Source organism: Fringilla coelebs (genome assembly GCF_963513975.1).
Source record: "Fringilla coelebs genome assembly, chromosome: 7".
NCBI lineage: Eukaryota > Metazoa > Chordata > Aves > Passeriformes > Fringillidae > Fringilla > Fringilla coelebs.
The window spans coordinates 27990723-28008469 of NC_140035.1; the positions used below are offsets into that span (position 1 = coordinate 27990723).

The 17747-nt window shown below is 42.0% G+C and overlaps 1 protein-coding gene across 1 annotated transcript in view; it reads right to left on the reverse strand.

Annotated features, from left to right (window-relative positions):
• The window catches only part of PLCL1 (phospholipase C like 1 (inactive)), a gene marked incomplete at its 5' end in the record, with an annotated part of 176270 nt that extends 159911 nt beyond the window's left edge, over positions 1-16359 (reverse strand). The window contains one exon of the mRNA XM_084209725.1: positions 16099-16359. Coding sequence (XP_084065851.1) covers positions 16099-16359 — 261 coding nt within the window. The remainder of the gene's footprint in view (positions 1-16098) is intronic.
• Between the last annotated feature and the right edge of the window lie 1388 nt (positions 16360-17747).

A 17747-nucleotide genomic window follows, 5' to 3' on the forward strand; every position in this document is an offset into this window, starting at 1 on the left:
CAGCAGGTCGTCTTGATTTCAGGAACTGGCAATCAAGAATTGGTTCTCTGACTGAAGGATTCCCAAATAGCCAAGAAATTTAGTTTATATCAACACCTCTGTCAAGGGTTATTTATGACCTGCTTGAATTACCACACCACCAAAGCAGTTCCAGGAGGGGAAAGCAAGTCCAAAGGGAAAGCATCCAACCCGGTGAAAACACACAGACTCCAAGAGAGCAATCAAATACCACAGTGAAATTGCCTTGAGCATTGAAAAATTCAGGAAAATGATTGAGAACAATGAAGCCAAGAGAATGTCATTACTGCACTGAAAAGAAAAATTCTGGGGCTAAAGAGACTCCATCAGTCTGGAAAAATATGAAGCCTAAATAGCTTCAGGACACATTCCAACAAAAGGTGAATGCTGAATACTAAGTAGGATCAGGCTCTGAGAATCGTCAGCTTTTCACGTTGCTTGGGAGAGTAATGTACACAACCTCCACCCTTCTATGCAAAAAGGAAGAACCACTTGCAGAAAGAGAGCGTGACATAAATACACTAAGAGTTAAAGCCAACCGCTGCAGGAAGAGTACCTAACAACTTGTCACACAAAGCAGTGCTTGTCATATGTGAGACAAAGACGTCTACTTCAGTAAAAGCTGTTCCAAAGGAAACCCTGATTTCCCCACCTGTACAGCTGTGCAGGCTGGGGCTGCAGCCAAACAGCCCAGCACCAGAGACACTGTGTCCTCTTTAACTTCACTGACAGCAAACACAAAAGAGGTATCTGACATTCTCAAAGCCCAATGAAGAAGAAAATAAATTAATTACTGTTCTCATAGAGTGGTTTAAAAGTTTCATCCTTCTACAGAATGATCACAAAGACTCCTCTCATATTCAGTAAAATAATCTCCTTGCTGCTCTTTCTCATTTGTGTCTCCAGCACATTCTTCTTAATCAGTATTGTAGACATATTGGTTTTGGGGAAGAAGTTTATTTAAAAAAACAAACAACCTTTTATTGTGCTACATAGTGTCCTCAGGGAGTGTCTGCCCTTTTTTCTCTTACCATTAATCTTAAACACACATGAAGGATGGGGTTTTCATTTCTGAAACAATGACACGTGAACTAAAGACTCACCACTACGTTATCATGGCAACAAAAATAAAAGCTTTCAACATTACTGTGGAGGTAAAAGACAAACACAGTAACTCCTACATGATCCAAAGTTAGTTTTCAAGCAAAAACTATCTAGCTTATTCCATATTCTGAAGTAATGGGACACTAGAAGGGTCTCACTTGTGTTAAATACAGCAGAGGTTTTTAAAAGCATTATAAAAAAGCCCCCAGAACTTACTAAGATTCAACAAGTCTGCTGACAATATGATATTGTCATTCTTAGTAGCCCAGTGCTGGCAACACTGTGCAACACCCCTGCAAGTCTTGGCAAATCCTATTGTTGTAAAGGTGCTGCAAGGTGATCTTGGGCAGAGCCCCAAACACCCTGAAAGAACTGGGTCAATACTTAGCTTTGATCTGCTCAGGGACAGCACAGATACAAGAGTGACTAGATAAATGCACCAAGTGAAAACATGTCTCAGAGTTGAACCCACACTTAGCAGGGAATCACAGTGACAGTGAACTTAATTTTTTTTCAGATAATCCAAACTACAGGATTACATGGGAAAGGTCCTTCCACCAACATTTTTCAAGCTCTGCTTTCTCTTTTGGCCAAACAGTCCTTCCCCTAGAAGTAACTATTTCACAACACAGAACATAGTTTGAAGTGATTAGGAGCATGGAATTATTTCCTGAGCTGTTCTCTTCCAAGTCTCAGAATGCTCCTATATGCAGTTATTTGGCAGTTAAACTTTTCTTCTTGTTTTTCACACCTCTCAGAACAAGGTACAGTGGTGTCCTCAGGGAAGAAGGCACTCAGAGAGATTTGTAAAACCAGCTACAAATCCATTATCGTAATGACTCAATTAATTAAGCAGTTAGGCATGGCTGGAAGTGACCTGCTGGGAGAGACAGTGCTAAACTTCTCACATAGTATATAAACTACCTAGAAACAAACCCTAGAGCAGTCCACAGCAAAGGAAGCATTAATCATTATTATCACTGGAAACACCATGAAGCTTATCTTGAAAGTTAAAGAACCACTTGAGAAAAGCAGCAATTTTCCCTGATGCATTGCCTGGATTATTTTACTGCTATTGAGCACTAAATCATCACAGAAAAGAGACGCTTGGCATTCTCTGGTTCTTATTGGCTCATCTGACACCATTAGAAGCTCATTTAACAGCTGTTCTGTGTCCAGCCATCTCAGGTCTTTCCAGAAGGATGCTAAATACCTCCCTGATGTCTTGAGTCTTGAATGCTCCTGAAGTTAGCCTCTCCAGCCTTTTTTAAAAGGGCCTTAAAATTATAAGGGCAATTGAACTGCTACAACGCATTCATCCAAGCATGACAGGTATCCCAAAAATCTTCCTGATGCAGTAAAATATTTTATACAGCAACAAAAACACATATCATATATGCAATGGTAAAACAGCCAAAAAAAAGTTAAACTAAAAAAAAAAAAGAAAACAAAACAAAACCCACAACCAACCAAAACAAAACACAAAAAAACCCCACCAAACCAAATGGAAAACAAAACCCATTGTATTTTCAAAAACATGAAAGAAGGAGGAAATCTTCAAGTTTTGTACCTCAACAAAATCTGGTGTAGAGATTAATGGGTAGCCAAGTCACCTGAGAAGCAACTGATGATATCAAGTTATACAAACATGCAACATGTTTGCATCTTTTCTACAACATTACTCTTTCATATAAAATTATTTCATATTTGCATTCATCCATTAATTACTTTATTGGAGCATAATAAACCCAAACCCAAAGGGGCAATACAAGGTTATAACCAAATGCTCCCCATGGATTCAGATATCAGCTTCTAATTAGAAACATACAAAATTCAAGAAGAGAAAATGCTTTTTGAACAACCACTAAAGTACAGGTAAGCATGACAACAAGCCCCCCCCCCCCCCCCCAAAAAAAAACCAACCCAAAAACAAACACAAACAACAAAGAAAAACCAGCGCACAAACTATTTTATTAATTCAACTGTATAGCTGACCTTCTACATACACAGCCAGGAAGATCAAAGTACAATTTCTCCTGCCCAAACTGCAAATAACTGCTATTTTTCTGCTGGGGGCACTCATTGGTCTTACCCTGAAAGATGGCATTAATTTCTAACTCCCACTATCCTGCACTCACAAAGGTAACACTCACTTGGGATACCAAGCTCTTTGTCAAAGGCTCCCAATTAGTCTTTTCTACATAAGAACCATACAGATTAAATCCTACTTTGGTGTAGCAGGCCAGAAGAACACACAGAACCTCTGGCCTGCAACGCCTCTGTTCAAGCAATCCTGCTGGCAAGAGGAGTGCTCTGTATCTCAGTCCACCACAGCAGCACAAGTCAGTCTGCACCTCTCTTCCTGCTACAGCAGCTTTTTGCAGAAAATACCAGCACAGGCTGTAGGTAAGCACACCAGTTTTGCAGCACACACACACCAGTCTATGGATGCAATGTTTGCTCTTCTTCATTCTCTGCTTGTTCTCATTCTTATTTTCGTCTCCATCTTACAAGAAACGGGCCTGTGGTCTTTGTCCACACAGAAACGTGTTTTAATTAAGACCTAAAGCAAATCACTATATAGGCACTTTAGTACCAGCTTTAGTTTTAGCTCCCTCCTGATGACCATCAGTTCAAAACCTGAGACTCATCCATACACAATTTTTTTTTAAAAAGCCTTTTAAATAAACCATTCCAGGTTGTATTTACAGCATACCAAAAAGAGCAGGAGACAGAAAGAAATATTTCCAATATATGCAAGCTATTTGGCAGTGTAAACCATACTTGACCTTCTTGTTCATATACTTCTGCTGCAATACTGAATTTAAATGGCCTTTTCTTCCTTTTGAAAAGAAGTTGTATCTTCCAATAACTACCACATTCAGTTCTTGGATTCATGCAAGGAAAAAACACCATCATTTCCCACTGCCAAAATGATGCAATAATGCAAATTTCGTGCATAAAAAGTTCATTTAATATGTTCTGTGAATTTCTACTATCATGCAAAGTATAGACACTACTTATACAGATAGATGAAGGGGAAGATAATAAACTGAGCAAGTGGGAACCATGTTCTTTAGAACATACACATATCCGGACACAAACACTTCAGTGTTGTCCTTGAGTAGCATTTGGAGAACTGTGCAATGTGTGCTCCTGGCTGCAATATGCCACAACACAAGCTAGAAACATTCTGCGATCCTTGAGTAGGTGTACAGATAAATAAATAAACAAAATGGCATTTCAAATGAAATATAAAGTTCTAGATTATACCCCACCAATGGTGGATTTCAGCAGGGTCCTATCTTTTGCCTCACAACCATTCAAAGCAGACAGAAAATGCTGCAACCTTCTTAGGTTAGAAAGCTGATATTTCTTCTCCTGGTGAACAGAACACTGCCCACACTGTTCCTTTCAAATCCTCAAATTTCTAAAAACTATGCCAAATGCACTTGCAGTAGGATATAGCTAGCTGTTTATTCAAGCTGAGAGCTGTGTATCATTGGAGAAGTTAAAAGCTGGTCTGAAGTGAGATACAGTTTCCTGTTCGAAGAGCAGGGCTGTGTGGAAGCCAGGCACCAGCTTTACACCAATTTTCTTAAGTAAGCTAAGAAAAATGCGTGGTCCTCCATACTGGGAAGGCAAAGTACTGCTATACAGGATAAGAGCGTACTCTTAAGCTCTAGGGTTTCTTATTTATCAGGATTTAAGTCTTGATAATTTCAAAAGGAACAAAATTGCTATCTTCCCCAGACATCACAGGCACTGCCACAAGGTACAAGGTGCAGCTTCCCAACATCTCAGCTCTGTGCTCTGCATTGTCCCTTTTAATATGCTCCCTGTTCCTCTCAGTCTCATCTCTTTTGGTAAACGAGATCATTCATCCAGCCCCAGCTCACGTCTAAACATGATACTGGCCATTAGCCCTCAGAAAGGTGAGCTCTTTGGGCAAAGTCACAAGATTTTATCACAAGTGCTTGTATGTCAGCATTTCACAGCACATGGGGACATCGTTACAGTCTTTACACTGGTCAATGCAAATGAGGATGTTAACCTCATCTCATTAAATCAACCTTTTTTCCTATCACTTAAGCTTTACCTGCTGCCCACACCCATGCTCCTCCCAGCAGAGCTGCTGAGCCTAGGCAAAGCACGACGCTTAACTCACTCACATTTCACTCTCCCAAGCCAAACAATTTACTTATCCTCCCCCATCTACTGCTGCAGCCCAGCTTCTTCTGCAGGAAAATACCACGGTCCTTGGACCGGTCTATGTAATCTATGCTCAGCATGAGGATGTAAAATAATTTAAGTAGTTATAACGGTTACAATTTTTTTTAAGTCTTCAAAGTTGGAAGGTACTGCTGCAGGGAACGCTCCTCTTTGGCAACCAATGGTACCAGGAGAACGGTCTGAAGGCCACAAACAGGCTCCAGTTTGATCTCAAGATCAAATGGAGATTTGGATCAGTCCATTGAAATCACTCACTTCTAAGCACTAGCCCTGTCCATCAAAGTAGTGTACCTCACTACCATGTATGAGAGTACCTCCCTTTCATCCATAAGGATGTAGCAAAAGAAGTATTGAATATAACCAGAATTATAAACCTGCATCCACCACACAGATGCCACAGCAGCACCGCCAAGCAAACAAACAAATGTATTTACTGGGAGTTGTCATCTATTTTTTTATCAGTTCTAATAAAAACTTTGTAATTTTTGTGCTTCTAATAAGAACAACTTATCTAGAAATAATTCCCCAAAAATCATTCTTCAGCAGTATTAGCGCTGATATTTAAAGGCATACAGTTTTGCCAAACAAACCTTGCCTAGCTCAAAGTAGAATCAGCATAACATAATTAACCACATTTTCAGAGTCTGAAAAAGAAAATTGTGAAGTAAAATAACAGGGTTTAGTGATTGGCTATTTGTGTTCAATCCAATCCCTCCTCTATTGATGGCAATGGGAAAATTGCCACCGATTTCAGACTGCAGAAACTATGTTTATACTGAAAATCTGCATTGCTTTAGGGAGCAACTGCCACTGTGACTCATAACACTGAGGAAGAAATTCACAAGCTACGTGAATGGCATAACTTGCATTTCCAAATTCATACACAAATACAACTGATTTTACATAAACACTAGAAGACAAGCCTTCCTTCAGGGGACATCCATGTGTACGTCCCTGGACAAACCTGTCCTTACTCCCACGCTTGGGTATCACCCACAGAGCAAGGCTGGCTCCAGCAAATGAAGGCTCCACTCCCAATGAAGGCTGTGCTGCTTCCAGGCAGTCTAGGGGACAGGGCTCCATCTACCATTGAACACAAAATGTTTGCAGAAAGTCTTTTTTCTTATGTTGCATGGATTCCAACATCTATTTTTTAGCCAGTGCTCAGAGAATTTTTTATGACAGTATTTACATGAGGTAGCCTGGAGGTGCGTCATACTCCAATGGAATATAGTACTTTTATTAAACTATTACATTTGCTAAATTAATGCAATAACCTCCTACATAATCTCATTCAGGAAAAAAGGAGGGATCTTACAGTAATCCATTCACAGTGCTTTCTCCTGATAGCTCTAGCTCCAAGAGTTCAGTAGTCCCTCTAGGTGAGCAAATGCAACTTCTAATCACATATTCATGGAAGTTGTTATAAAATCAAATTAAAAGAACAATAACAAAAAAATTCACATGGCTCTTCCAAGCAAAACCACAGCTTATAGAAAAATAAAATGCAAGAACCCAGAACTCATCTACATTTATGATAAGTGTTGCCCATAATGTATTTTGTGTCCTAAGAGAAAAATTAACATTAAGTAAAAATTATTCTTCTCCTTCTCCTATGCAAGTAGGCTAAAACTGACAGAATCACCAAGATCATCTATTTTCTCAAAAAATCATCCCAACAATGTAAACAAAAGTAAAACATCACAGTGACATTAAAATTCAATGGTAAGCTTGCCTAAAAGCTACAGGGGTATGGAAAGCTTAATAGGTGATGCCCAAACAGGCAGCAGTCTTCACTTAAGAAGAGAGAGATGCAAGGAATATTCACCACCATGCTGACAAGAGCAGGACCAAGGCAGCCCTCAATCATCCTCCCATTGTTCTCTCAACCAGAGCTGCTGTAAATGTTTGTGCCATAAAAACCCTCTGGTGCTGGCAGCCACCTTGTGCCCTTTTTCAGGTTCCCCAAACCTGACATCATTCAGCAGCCAGTCCTCTGAAACACCTATACACCTCTAGCACGGTATATGCCCAAAAGACCACAAAACCAGAGCAACCCAGCTCAGGTAACGAACTGTCATTTGCCTGTGTGACTTTCCCTGCAGCAGAGCTCAGAGCTGCACCGGCAAATGTGATCCCCATGGCTGCACTCAAAATTCTTCCTCAAGTCCTGGTCCTCCACCTCACCCCTGCCTTGCTTGGGCACCCTTGGCTGACTCCTCACTCCAGTGCCCAACCTCCCAGCCAGGCTCCCTGGTTTTATTTCAGCCTTGTCTGCTCCTGGTGACAGCCGTGCTCTCAGCAGCACTCTGATTACATATAATCCAATTTTCTGAATTTCACTTGAGCTTCTAGACATGCTCTCACCCTGCTCTAACCTGTGGCTTTTCTGGTGTACTCTAGCACTAGCATCTGATTCCTGATCAAGGAGTTTTACCTCTTACTACTATTTACTTCCTGCCTTTTACTTGCAAGCATGGTGTAGCTGTCATTCTCAGACAGTCTCCAAAGCACAATTACTCCTCAAAATGCATTGACTGCAGTAGAACCCAATATAACAGAATTTCTTAAATTCATGGCATCTTCTTCATCAATACTCCTGGCAGAAGTTTTTGTCTGGCTGCTTGCTCTTCTGGCTTGGTTTTTAAGTAGGCATACTCTCTAGAGGATGCATCAACACAAAATGGAAAAAAGTCCACCAGTATACACAAAAGCAAGATGGATATTGACACATTTTCATGAGCAGCAGGCATCTCACACCACAAGTGCATCCTGCATTTTATTAAGGAACTCCCTCTTTAGTTGTATTTACCCTCCAAACTACCTGAAAGAGTGAAATAGCATTAAAATTTTTCATAGTCTACAATCAAAACAAATTAGTAATCCATTAAACACACCTAATGAATTAAAAACACCCTGTGTCCACCTATAGCACAATACAGTTAATTAGATCCAAATGACTCTGGGAGAATCATCATTCAACATTAGCTAAACAGACTCTGGGTCCATAAAATAATAAATGCTGAGAACTGCACTTTACTCTAGATTACTGGACTTATTGAAAGGTATGCAGTTGAGCAGCCAGCTTCATACTGAATAGATTTCCAACTGAGATTCTTACTGCCCATTCAGAAGTTGTATCCCAGTTACCAGAACAAGCATCCATTGAACAGTGATGATTTGAGTCCCAATTACCAACCACTGCATCTTCTACAGCCATTTACACCGACACAAATCAATGTATGACAACTTTGAAGTATTCAAACACATTTCCACTGTGTTGATTTCCACTGAACAAATCTCTGAACAAAGAGCTGGGCAGCAAACACATGCTCCTTTTACCCCTTCAAGAAGTACCAAAGCAGCATAACATAGGTCAACCTGAAGGACAACCAGGATCTAGGAGGATGGAGAGCTTCTGGAGAAAACTCAATATGACTAATGAATGTTTTCTGTAGCTGTTTCAGCTGGGATTATCTAAAACATGGTGTGTCAGTACTCCCCTGAGCAGGCCACTCAGGAGGAGAATCCAGTTTTCACTGTACACATTTACAGCTAGAATGTATTTTTTTAAATCCCCTCAGTACAGTAATACTTTGGCGCCAGTTGCCTTTTAGACTGAAATACACCTTTAAATAGGCATCCTACAATAATATTACCTGATGTATGCTACCTCAAAGAATAATCCCAGTGCTAATTTCATTGATGTAAGTGGCTCTGGAAGAGGAGGAATATTGTACCTCAGTTTGATTCCAGTACAAAGTCTTAATGGTCAGAAACTTTCAACCTAATAAATACAGACTAAACAGTGAACCACAACTGAAGATATTACAATAATCTCAGCAATTTGAACACATTTCAGGAAGGGGGTTAATAATCATTTAAAACTTTGGATGTAAGATTCCTCCAGAAAACAGGATTCTACATAAGTAGGCATCAAACCCCAGAATATTTATGGTAGGGAAAGATTTAAGAACAAGGCTTTGATTGCAAATACATTTCCAACCTATACAAAGATCTTTATGGGTCTTCAGAACTTGTTAGCATTTAGTAAAGGCATTTAGCCATTTGTGGCACTTATTTTTTTAATCAAGTCTGAGTAGCTCTTGAATTGTCATGCATGTCAAAACCTTCAAGTCACATTAGCTAAAAAAAAAACCAAACTAGAATACATGTGTTATTAAAACTAATATTAATCATCCTTCCTCATATCTTAGAAAAATCACCCATCATTACCAGAAATTACACCAACCCATCAAATATGTTGATTAAGTTTACAAGAACGACCAGCTAAATGGTTCACCACAGCAGATTTATTATTGGTTCTACAGTAACTGCCTGCATTTTCACATCTACTGTAGAGAAGAACAGAAAAAAAAATACCATTAACTCAATTAAAACATTTTTGTTACAGATGGCGATGATCTCAGTGGAACTACAAAATGAATAAAATATTAGCATGAGAAACAGGATTTGCATCTCCACACAGATACGAAACCTTAATTTTATTAACAGCTGCTTAACATATTTGGAAAGCAATAGAAAACTTTCCTCCTCTGCCACTGCTCTGCCCACCAGCCCCATCACTTAAGCAGAATACTATTTTTAATTATTTGTGTACTTCTGCACAAAAGTTTTTATGCACATAATTTAAAAACAAATCAACAAGTATCACCAACTTCATCTCTTACTCCCAACCTTAACAGCTCCTACCTCTTACCTAGAACACCTATCAAACAACTTCCTGAAAAAACCTGCCAGAACTTGTGTTTGCAGACCACTGGACTTGCTGTTATCCTACAGAAAGGTCACCTTTCAGTAATTCCAGTGCAAGACACTCAAATTACCTTGACTCCTATGACTGGTACGGACAAACACCCCAAACACAAGGCTTTATCCATCTGTACCCACATGTTCACTGAGATCACTGGTCACGTGTTACATTATGTGCCAAGTGGAACCAAACCAAGAAAGATGGACTACTACTAACATAGTTAGCAGACATTTTTTCTATAAACTTCAAAGGAAGCAGTTTGGCCTGGATGTAGGTTGTTTGAGTTTGTTTAAAATTTTTCAAGCAGTAAAGTTTAGAGAAGTCAGTGCACCCATTAACTTTAAGGAGACTTTTAACCAGGTGAGCCTTTAGGACAGCTTCCCAAGACCCACACGCCTAAATCTTGCACCTGAATAATTTTATATATAGTGGTTTCCATTGCTATGATAATTATTATTGATAGCTTGACACAAAAAAATTCCACAAGACCTCAATCTTTCTAACTACAGTGTTACCAACTTAAGCACAGCTATACTGGATCTATTGATGTTGCTTTAAGAACAAAAAGGAAAGAGATGGAAGTTAAACACCAGTCTGAAATGCTTACTGCCCCCTCATGAGACTGTATCTCAGTGATAAACACAACAGTTCAAAGAAAAACTACCCATCTTCACTGATACTAATTATTGGCTATAACTCATTTGACAAAAGCAGGTCTATAACCAGTATTTATTCTGTCCAAAATTATCTTGAATCAATGCCTAAGGAAAAACAGTGGCATATTAAATAGAGGTGCAGTGTTAAGAAAATATAAACAGCTATGCCACAGCAATCCAAAAAATATCTTTAAACCATTTCTCTTCTGTAAAGGTTGAAAACATTAATTCTAAATAACTAAATTTACAAATTTCTAAGGAAATTTTATACTAGCAGTAATAGAAACCAGTTTTCTGGCTCTTTTCACAATTCATTTAAGTTTTTATAACAAACAGATACTGGGTTAGATAAAGATTAACCTAGGCTGGTATCCCAAGATGAGTACATGCCTGGGGAGACACATAAGAAGCAAGGAAGTACAAAGTGGTCAATTCTTTGCTGTGGCTTCCCAGAGTTCAAGCACCTGTAGTTTAGAAACTTTCAAAGCCAGATGCTTTTGGTGCATTGCGAAGCTCTCTTCATCAATTTGTCATTTCAAACCTGCTCAAACCCATTTACATGTCTGACTGCACAGATTTTTGGGGCTGTAAAGTGCATGATTTACTCACATGCTGCATCAGGAAATAGTGTCATTTATTTTCAACCTGCTGCTAAAGAACTACCACTGCCTTTTTCCCTGACTTCACATTCTGTGAAAGATAGCGAATATCAGTTCCCTTTTCCCACAATGTTTGGGAATTTACATACATAAAAATATCACACACCAGTTACCTTTTTCCAGATCTATCTGGTGAATTTCCCATTTTGTAGCAGCCTTTGCATGGCTAGAGGTGTCATTCTTGCCCTTCTAAATGCCTTTTTAGGCTCTAGCACATTATTTAATGTAATCTCAACTTACATATTCTCCTTTTTTCCTTCTGATACATATACAGAAAAGAATGCATTCATGATAAAATCAGCATTGGATTATCAAGTAGTTTATCAGCTTTAATAAATCTTACATAGTCATAGTTAAAGATTATTAAGTAGCAAGTGCCTAAATGCAAGCTTACACAACAAAAAGCTATGTAAAAGCTTCTGGAGAATCATTACAGTCCTGAAAAACTGTCTTCTGAAAACAGTCTTAAATAGTTACGTTGCATAGACAGACGTGGCGTGTATTTAAAATACTTGAATTCTGTCACCACAGATCAGAACAAACTGAAAGAAACTAACCCTCAATGCTTTCATTGCAGAGGTCTTTTTAAAAGCTGAGAACGTCAAAAGCATAAATACAAGTCTTGAAATATGACACCTGGCTATCTTGATACACTTCCACTGATTAATTAAATTGCAAAACCCTGAAACTTGCAGTTCTTAGGCTAGTAGTGTATTATAAGCAAGGACAACTCAACCGGCTTTTAAAGAAAAAGAAATCTCTACATGAAGCAGGCAAACAGTCTTTGGAAGAACTTCAGTGAAAGGACTCACAGCTCTACTGTGACTGGAGTTAAAGTCGTCTGAGTTAGAGAGTCTGCAGCTGCTACTTCAAGTTCATTTCATGGGCACAGTCTGCTGTGTTATCTGCTACAGTATCTTAAAACAAAGATCCAGGAAGAAAACAAACACATGATCCCAAAAGTTTGTCTTGCATGCAAACAAAGCAGAGAGAGATGCCTGATAAGAATTGACAGAGAAATATTTTGGTAGAAAGCTACAAAGTATTTCAGTAGCATTACATAACAAATTACACAGCCTTCCTACTCATTTATTAAAGTGCTCATACATGGCAATGGCAGAAGGAACATGCCAGAAGGAAAACAACATTCAATTACTCTGTTTAGAGCCCCCTACACAGGAAGGCTTGCAAAACATTACATGCAAAGAAAGCAGAAATCCAGTTCTCCAAGCACTGTCTTCTGCTCTCCTGGCCTAAAAGTAGTTGCAATTATTATTCTATTTGCAAATAGATGGGCCTGGATTATTCACAAGCAAAAACAACAACAACAACAACAAAAAACAAGCACTTGGCAAATCATTTAATCAACGCATACTCCATCTTTAGACTTCCTAGAAAACGGGTCAAGTTCTATGATCTCTTGCCATTTCTCTAGTTTTATCTCCAAGCATTCTTGTCTGCTGATTTCAGGTTCCTCCTGGCAAACTCCCTTTCTCGTTCCAGTTCTGTAGTAAGACAACTTACCTCTTCCTTGCATTAGAAAAAAAACCCACAAAACCAAAACACAAAACCTAAAAAAAAAACAACTAATGCACATTAGTGAAACAACCTAATGCACAAAAACAGCTACAACTATTTCTCATGAATCTTATTTTACATTTACCTCAATCTACAAAGCTGCGAACATCAGCAAAGCAAAATGGGAATAACAATTTTCTGGCTATGCTTTGTTCTTTTTATATAAATGAGTTCTCTTGTTTCTGAAGCCAAATATAGAGCAATGAACGCACCAAAGACTATTGAGAAGGGTTCATATTTTACTTGGAATATATGCCAAGTGGATTTTGCTGCAGGGAAGGTTTTTAAAGCGAGTCCCTGTTCAGCCTTTGTACTTCACAGTTATACTGTGGGTGCCAGAACACTCCAATGTAAGCAAGTCTGGCTTCCACTGGAATTGAACTCTCAGATGCTAACCTTGAGACTTCCAGAGTTCCAAAAGACAGCTGGAGCTGGGGGAAAAATGCTGTTAGAAGCGTACTTTGACCATCTAAATTTACAGAATTTTAACTTTTTCACTTAATTGAGCAAGACCACTCATGTTTGAAGTACACCTTTAACTAGTTGAGAAATAAATGGGAAAACAGAACAAGAATGTTCAACTCCTGCAGAGTAAGAGCTTGTCCTTACTGTGCAACTTCCTTTGCTTTCTTAAGTCACATTTTTCTACAGATAAGATCAGCTTAGAGGAAGCAATGGAATACTATTTTGACTACAGATTTATAAGAACATATGGACATTTCAGAGTAAAATAAATATAATAAATCATTAGAAAATTCATTTCCCTGTAAAACATAATGCTTGTGCAGAAATCCTGCATGTTGAAGTTCTGAAAAAAGAAAAAAATGTAAATTGGAGGGTTTTATCTTAATTCCAACTAAAATTTGCATTTAACACCTGATGAATATGTCCTAATACATTAGAAATTCCTGAAAATGCAGACAAATACATTATTTAATTTCTACCCAAAGTTAATAGTATTTCCTAGTATAATGCCAATGGAAAACTGTGATTCAAAACACTTTTTATATACCACTGAGACAACCTTGAGGGAAAAGAAATGCAATGCTCCCTATGGGGTCCCAACACTGTGCCTTAGAGATGCACAGCCTGTGCATTCTCAAGTTCAGACACCTGCTATGAGACACAGCCATGTTATCTAATTTAATCCATCTATTTAACAATTAAATAAATTTAAGATTAACAATGGTATTTTTAATTCCACTCCTATCAAAAGACCATTCCAAACCCTTACAGGGCCCAGAGTAACTTTCTAGTTTCCAGACTGGATCTACACATAAGAGTCCTCTGCTTTTATCCAAGAAATCTATTTTTCCCCTCATACAGTATTCAATCCAGAGACCTTATCAGCCCATCCTAGCAACCCTTCTATGCATCTGCTCCAGTTTGAATCCACCATTCCTAAGCACAGGACGCTGAGTTTAGTCAGTATTTTAGATGAGGCCTTACCGGTTCCTTGTATAAAAACATTAATACTTTCTTACCTCTGTCAGGAATCTTCCTCCTTCTAAACACCATCCTGAGCTATGCCTCAAGGAACTTCCTCCAGTTAGAAGAGTGATCGTTAGCACTATGTGCTAACATGCTGATCATTATCAGATGTGCTAAACTATCAATATCAAGCTACCAACCGGTAATGAAAATGCTACTCAGTCATTAACAATTATACACCGTTTATGACATTAAAAACACACCTACCACACAGAACTGGTATAGTCTGTAAAAATAATGATGCATTTTTAACTAAAATCCAAGATTGTGTATTTTCAATTTTTGAAACATTCACACAATTCTAAGAGAAAATATCATCTCCTTACCAGTACAGTTACAGAACATTAGTCCTGATTTAGCAAAGCATTTATACATTTATGCAACTTCAGACTGGAAGCATTCCCATGTAAAGACATAGTAGATGTCTTTACAAAACTAAAACCACCAACTCTTTGCTGGACTTAATGGGTTAATACTTCAACGTGGAACTTGCAGAGGACCCTCGAGGCTCTTTTGCATTTAACCACCTCGGTCTCCTCTGAACATTTATAGCTTTAAAATGCAAAAAGCAAGTATTTCGTGTATCTGTTCTTCAGTTGAACAGACATTGAGCTGCAAGAGCTAAGCATGCGTCCTGAGCTTCCAGCATTAAGGTAGAGCACTACCCAGCGCTCTCACACATTTACAGATGAGAAGTCTTCTTTTCCTCTGTTCTCCCGATGTCTTCCAAGTGAAAATCACTAACAAGATGATCACGTGTGACCATATGCTAAATTAAGTTCGCCCAGGAGATTTCATTCATCGGTTCCCCAGAAACTGGCGATTAAGCCTACATACTTGCAAGGAGATGCCATTTAATTCAAAACTACTGAGTTTATTTTAAAAAAAACTAAACCGGAAAAAAAAATAAAAGAAGAATCAATATAATCATAAAACCATTTTCCTCACTAGACAACAACAAAGGCGGAGGCTTTAAGGTCACGCCCGACGTGTTAATTTCACATTAAAGGTGCTAAACACCCGGTGCTGCTCCGCAACAACCTCTACTACACTCCGTCTCCAAACACACCTTCTGTTAATTTGTGACACTGCATATTTTGCTGCTCAAGAACTAAGAAAGCCAGCGCTGTAGAAGCTATTTATTCTGCCTTCCAGGTGCTTCATAAATATTAAATAAGAACAGATACGAGCTATGCAAAAACTTTACAACTCGGCGGGAAGCTACCCCATGGGTCACGCAGGAGCGCGGGGAGGACCCCGACCCTCTCAACGGCGGCGGGAGCAGCACCCCATCACAGACCCCGGAGAGCCGCTCCGTCCGGGCACACATCTTGCCCCGGGGCTCCGGGGAGGCGGCGCCACGGCCCCGCCGTCCTTGCTCGCCGCAGGCAGGGCAGCGGCGCTGCGCAGCGGCCGCTTCACCTGCGCGGAGGGCGCGGGCAGCCCGTCCCTGGAGGGGTCCCGCCACCCCTCTGCCCACCCCGGCCGCCTCCCACGGGCAGGGGTGCACCGAAGGGCGGCTTCAGCCTGGGTAAGCCGGCGGCGGGACCCGCGCAAACTTCCCGGGGGCGCGGCACACCCTTACCTTGATGATGCTGCTCCTCCGCGGGGTGGCCTTGGCCGCCTCCAGCAGGCAGGCGTCGGGGTCGGGCGCTGCCGCTGGCCCCAGGCTGCCGCCGGGGAAGCGCTCCGCGGTACCCACAGCCGAAACGCCGCTCCGGCGCTCCCGCCTCCTGCCCCCGGCGTCCAGGGATGCCGGCTCGGGCTCCTCTTCGGCACGGTAAGCGGCGTCGTGAGGAGCACGGCCCGCCGCCGGCTGCTCTCTGCCGCCGGCAGCCTCTGCCATCGCCCCGCCGACCGGTGTCAACTTCTCCGGGCTGCTGAGAGGGCGGGGGCGTCACACGGACGGAGGAACGGACGGCGTCCCGCGGCGCTCCTCTCACGGCACGGCGGCGGCAGCGCCAACTTTCCCCGGAGGAGCCATTTCCGTCCCCGGGGCGGAGGGTGCCCGCGCGGGACTCCGCGGAGCCACAGGAGCGGGGCGGGGGACGCGAGGAGCACGCAGGAAGTGCGGCCACAGCCCCGCGCTGTTGTGACAGGAGCCGGGCTTATGTTGACGGACGGCGATCTCGGCCAATCGGCGGCGCGGCCGCCCCCCGGCGGCGCAGCGGCAGCCAATGGCCCTGGGGAGGGGCGTGTCCGCGGGACGCCTGGACGGGCGGTCGGGGCGGTGCGCGGGGGGCGGCTGGGGCGCTGTAGGAGGACTTGTAACACCTGCTCGCCCCGCCACGACCTTGACGAAGAGGGCCTGTGGAGGACCGTGCTGCCTGTCGAGAGCGTTCGTGCGCCGGGGCGGCCGCGGGAATGCTTCCCCGCGCGTGTTTTAGGCAGGTTTGGGCTGCCTCCGTGCCAGGGTAAAAACAGCGGGTGGAAGGGGTGACTTAGGTGAAATACCCTGCAGCACGCGTAGCCCTCAAGTGGAGGCACCGTGGTAGGAGCGGGGACGCTGCCAGCGCCGGTCGTGAGGGCTGCGGGTGTAAGGGGCACCTTGAGGCTGCTGACGGCGGGCCGGCAGAGTGGATGCGAGCCACAAGAGACAGCTCACAAAAGACGTCGAAGACTCACATTGGGATTCCTCCGCCTTTTAAAAACGAGCCAAAAGCGAAGCCGGTTTTGTGGGGCCGCGCCGCTCGCTCCGCTCCCGGCCGCCGGCGGTCCCGCTCCTGCCCTGCCCCTCACAGCCGCGGGCCCGGCGGCGCTGGCAGGGCCGACAGCGCCCCCTGGCGGCCGCGGCCCCGCTCGGTGGCGGCGCGGGGAACGGGAGCCTCCGGGAAAGGGCAGCTTGGGAAGAGTTCGTGACTGCCTGGTGCTGTCCCTTGTAATTCTTCAGGGGGTATTTAGTTATAATGAGATTATCCACGTGTACACCTCAGGAAAGGTGGGGTGGAGTGCAGCAAGGGTGAAAGCCCAGGAAAGAGGTGAGGAAGAGATTATACAGTGAGATGGAAAATAGAACGGGTAGGGCTGAGCAAGCTGGCAGTCACTGGGGATGCAAGACTATTCAAAATTACTGTTACCAGCTTTAAAGGCAGTCAGGCTCTGCGGGAATATTAATTTCTCCCTGTTTTCTAAAGTAATTCCCTAATGAATGTGTTTGGCACCTGTTGGCAGGAAGAAAATAAAAGAGAACCTCCTTACCTCAACCAGTCATTAGTACCAGCAAATGCCTGGCTA